The sequence below is a fragment of the Gavialis gangeticus genome, unplaced genomic scaffold (assembly GCF_001723915.1).
Source record: "Gavialis gangeticus isolate Ggan-Ray unplaced genomic scaffold, GavGan_comp1, whole genome shotgun sequence".
Classification (NCBI taxonomy): domain Eukaryota; kingdom Metazoa; phylum Chordata; order Crocodylia; family Gavialidae; genus Gavialis; species Gavialis gangeticus.
This window is the reverse complement of record NW_017729025.1, coordinates 82754337-82758677: the sequence shown is the minus strand read 5'-3', so window position 1 is coordinate 82758677 and position 4341 is coordinate 82754337. Positions and strand designations below refer to the sequence as shown.

At 44.6% G+C, this 4341-nt stretch overlaps 1 protein-coding gene across 1 annotated transcript in view; it reads right to left on the bottom strand.

Moving 5' to 3' along the window:
* The window catches only part of CHP1 (calcineurin like EF-hand protein 1), a 37202-nt gene that overhangs the window by 22027 nt on the left and 10834 nt on the right, over nt 1-4341 (bottom strand). Inside the window, exon 2 of the mRNA XM_019519038.1 lies at nt 2485-2557. Coding sequence (XP_019374583.1) covers nt 2485-2557 — 73 coding nt within the window. The remainder of the gene's footprint in view (nt 1-2484; nt 2558-4341) is intronic.

The window sequence follows — 4341 nt, the reverse complement described above, 5'->3', positions numbered from 1 at the left end:
TTCAACACCTTACATATGCTCTGAAACCAACACCTGTGGACATATTAGACAGGGAACTTTCATAGATTCATAGACTGTAAGGGATCTTGGAAAATCATTAAGTCCAGCCTCCTGCACCAAGCAGGAAAGACAACTGGAGTCACGTGACCCCAGCAAGGTGACCATCTAGTCTCCTCTTGAAGATTTCCAGGGTAGGCGATTGCACAACCCCTGGAGGGAGCTTATTCCACAGTCTGAACACCCTAGTTGTGAAGTATTTTTTCCTCATGTTGAGCCTGAAATGGTCTTCCAGGAGTTTGTGACCATTACTCCTAGTTTTCCAAGTGCCCTGGTGAACAGATGCTCACTGAGCCCTTGATGTACGCCTCCAATGTAGTGGTAAGCTGCTACCAAAGTCCCCTCTCAGTCTTCTCTTTTTCTGGCTGAAGAGTCCCAGATCCCTCAGCCTTTCCTTGTATGGCTTGCTGCCCAAGTCTCTGATCCTACAGGTGACTTCTCTGGGCTCTCTCAAGCTTTACCACATCCTTGTTAAAGTGCAGCACCCAGAACTTCACATAAGTTATGGGTCTCTGAAAAATTAGGATTCCCTCCCCCACTGCTTTTACTTTAAAACAGCTCCCTTGCAGCCTGGCTACATCTGTCAGCAAATAACTGTTTTACAGGTGCGACAGCTTCAAATTTGAAGTTTCCACAGGAATAGGATTCAGCTGACAAGCAGCCACTACCTTTATTCAGCAGTTTAAACCCCTTACAAAGCATGCTTAAAAAAGACTATTTAATCTGTGCTAGTGTTCGAGAACCTGAAAATGGATACTTAGGGCTAGAAGTGCTTTTCAAATAGCTTAGAACCTGTTTGGCTTGAAATAGGGTGGGTAAACTTTCATTGAACTACTTCACAAAAGATGGCTTTTCACCCAAATATGAAAGTCGGAGAAGTCCATTACAGGAGGGTTTTGGCTTTTTTTCTTTAAACTAGAACTAAGCAACTCTTTAGACTTTGCATAGCTAAATCCTATTTTGTCCTGCTTCCTTAAATTCAGTTAATTTAAAAATTTGCAAGTTATCAAAGTTAAATGATAAAACATAAAAAAAAGTCAGTGACCTCAAAAGATTAGGGGAGGACAGTACTGAAGTGTACAATCCAAACCCAGAGGAAAGAGACAAAGTAGGTGATGACATAACCAAGGAACACACTCATCCATGAAATGTTTTTATTTGGAAATACATTTAGCAAGCCAAATGGTGAAAGGAGCTGAAGGGAAATTTTCTGAAGAGGCAACTTAAAACTTATTCCTGTCCCAGAGGCTCTTCATGGCTCCTGCGTGGTTAATACAAAGCTCAGGACTTTCTGTAGTCCTCTAAGCTATTCACTGCTTTTAAAAAGAATGCATATTCACAAAGAATTACCAAGACTTTGTTCCCTTTTGTTTATTTGATTGAGCATGTATAAACACTTAGGTACTAAATAAGTGATGCAATTACTCCTTACTACAAGTGAATGATTTGCATATCAAAGCAGTGCCAAAAGATAACCTGGCATCAGAGACAATTAATACTCTGTGACTCAACAGTAATTCAGCCCTTTTTACTCAGTGAGAGGAAGGGAGAGGATGATAAAATTAAGCAACTCCTGCAATAAACATTTATAACAGGGGTACTCAACCTCTGGCACCACATTATCTAGCCCACAAGGCTCTTTACAGGTCTTAAATATGGCAGTGGAGGAGTGGTGGTATTACTCCCATGCTAACAAATCTTCTGACTGGTGGGGAGCCCTAGGCCCTGTGTGCTGGACCATGCTACCTCAGCCCTGAGCACTGGGATTGCCAGGGGTGGAGGCGGTGCCAGACCCTCAGTACCCAATCCTGGCACACAGGGGGTAGGTTAGGACAGTGTGGGGTCCCAAGGCTCAATCTGGCCCACATTGCTCAATCAGGGTAGACTTAGACAAGCTTCCATATGCAGGGCATTCTTTATTTGGGCCCCCACAAAAATCCTTGCCTCACATTTCCTGGACCAACAAAGCTACATGATCACTCCAACACTACCAATATTATAAGGAAACAAAAAAAACAAAACACCTATTTGTAAGATTTGAAAGTTGTATTTAAAACAGTCTCAAAGTATCTACTGAGTATGATGTGGTTTTGCTGGCTCAGCTCACTCTTAATTTTAGAGGAAATGAATATCTGGAAAGCATGTCAGTTCAGGAAGTTACAAAAAAATCTGGGCAAAGATTACTCTCCATCAAGTTTTAAATTGATTAGAAAACTAGTAGGTAGAATAAAAGGAGCCTCACATACAAAGAGAAAAACCAGAATTTCTAGTATAAACAGGTATAAACCAGTCTGCTGTAACACTGGTGATATGATAAATCAAGTAAGAACCTGTATGCAAAAGTCTTACTATATTCATAGAAAACAATCATCGTAATAGATTTAGCTCAATACAAAAAGATAGTTAAAGTTTAGAGACAAGGCCTACCTCAGAGTCCCATTTTCTCCTTTGTCCAGGCTGGTAAACCGGCTGTACAGACGGGTGATCTGACTGTGGGAAACTGTGGAGAAGAAAAAATTAGACAAATTAATATCAATCCTATATACAAATAGGCCCAGTACCCTGAGATAGACAGACACAGTAAAACAAGCTGACTTCTGCCCCTGGACTTGATCTTCCGAGGTCCCTTCCAGCCCTAATGTCCATGAAATCTATCAAGCTTGCAGCTGATTTTGCATCACTGTCTGGGTGGTGCCTCCTTCTCACCACCCCCAGGAACAAATTCAGGGTTCTTGCAAGAATCTAGGCATTAGAGACATTAGAGTGCACATGCGTATGACCCAACAGCCTATGGTCCTTGAAAGGAAGTTCTGAAAAACTATCCACAGAGACAACAGTCTTACATCAGTTTGTAAGACTTGTCTGTATTAAAGCCAAGACAGACTCCAATATCGGTCTCTCTACCCTGAACCATAAGTATTAAGCTCTAGAAATCATTTTGGAACAGTGCACATGGAAACAATCACTCTCCAAATCCACAGTCAAGTTTGAGGCGTACAGGCTCTATACTTCAGCTGTTGTAGAGTTCACTATATAAAGCCCTCATGAAAACCCCAACATCCATTTATTGTATTGTCTGTACAGTGACAAACTAAACCTCTCTTCCATACCCATTAAAGCCTTACAAACCATAATTTAAGCCAAGATACTTCCTCCTAGAAAAAAAATCTAGCCAGGAATGGCTTTGAAAGCAAAGTAGCAGTAGAGAATGCACCAAGCCACTCTTCCATAAAGATATGCCTGAATCCAAATCCATTTTTCAAACCTAATTGCTGCAATGTTTTCCATCTTTGGTAACACATTTAAATTAAAAATACATCACTAAAAACTATCCCACACAATAAATGAACATCCCTCCCTCCAAAGGCAACCCACTTTATAGAGCAGGATAATAATATTCTCAGGTCATGAAGACCAACATAACACAACTAAAACCAGTTATTAACTGCAGACTTGTTGGGCGAGTAATCAAAATTACAAAATCAAATCGGGCCAACTATAAAAAGATACTGGTAACCACAAATGACACGGCACTGCCAAAAACTTAAAGGGTGCACCGATAGAGATTTTTGGAGCCGATACCAATAGCCAATTAAGGAGGCATGTTGGCTGATACCAATTCGATTTCCAATGCCAGCCTGGCAGTGTGGAGAGCTGTGTGCAGCTGGTAAGTCTGGTATGGTGGAAGGGGGGGAGGGGGGGGAAAATCAAGGCCGCCATGGTGAAGGAGGAGTGGTGTTGGGGCAGGGGCTGCGGCAAGCACTGCCCAGCTGGGGCAGGGCTGCTGTGGGATGGAGCCGCAACTCGTCCGGCAGTCACAGGGAGAGGGGCAGCTCCTGCTACTGCACACCACTGGTCCAGGAGCTGCAGGTCCAGCAGCTCACCTGTTCATCCAGCAGCTCCTGTGGCTCGTCCAGGAGGGCATGGGGTGGGGGATATGCCCCCAGATCTGTGTGGGGCAGGGCAGGCTGGGGCTGTGCCAAGATCTTCCCGGTGGGGCGAGGCTGAACATGGGGCTGGTGGCAGCAGTGCTGGGAGGGGGCTACAGCATATTTTGGGGTGGCTGCAGCCGCCCCGTAGCCCCCTCCCAGCACTGCCGATGCCAGCTCCACTGGGAGAAGCTTAGTGTAGCCCTGGTCCCAACCCACCCCACACAGATCCAGGGGTATCTGCTGCCCCCTCCCCCCCCAAACAAGTGGCAGGGCTGCTGGGCAAGTGCTGGATGTGCCGCTAGACCAGTGGCTCCCAGCCAAGTGGCATGCAGCGGTGAGAGCCGCCCCACCC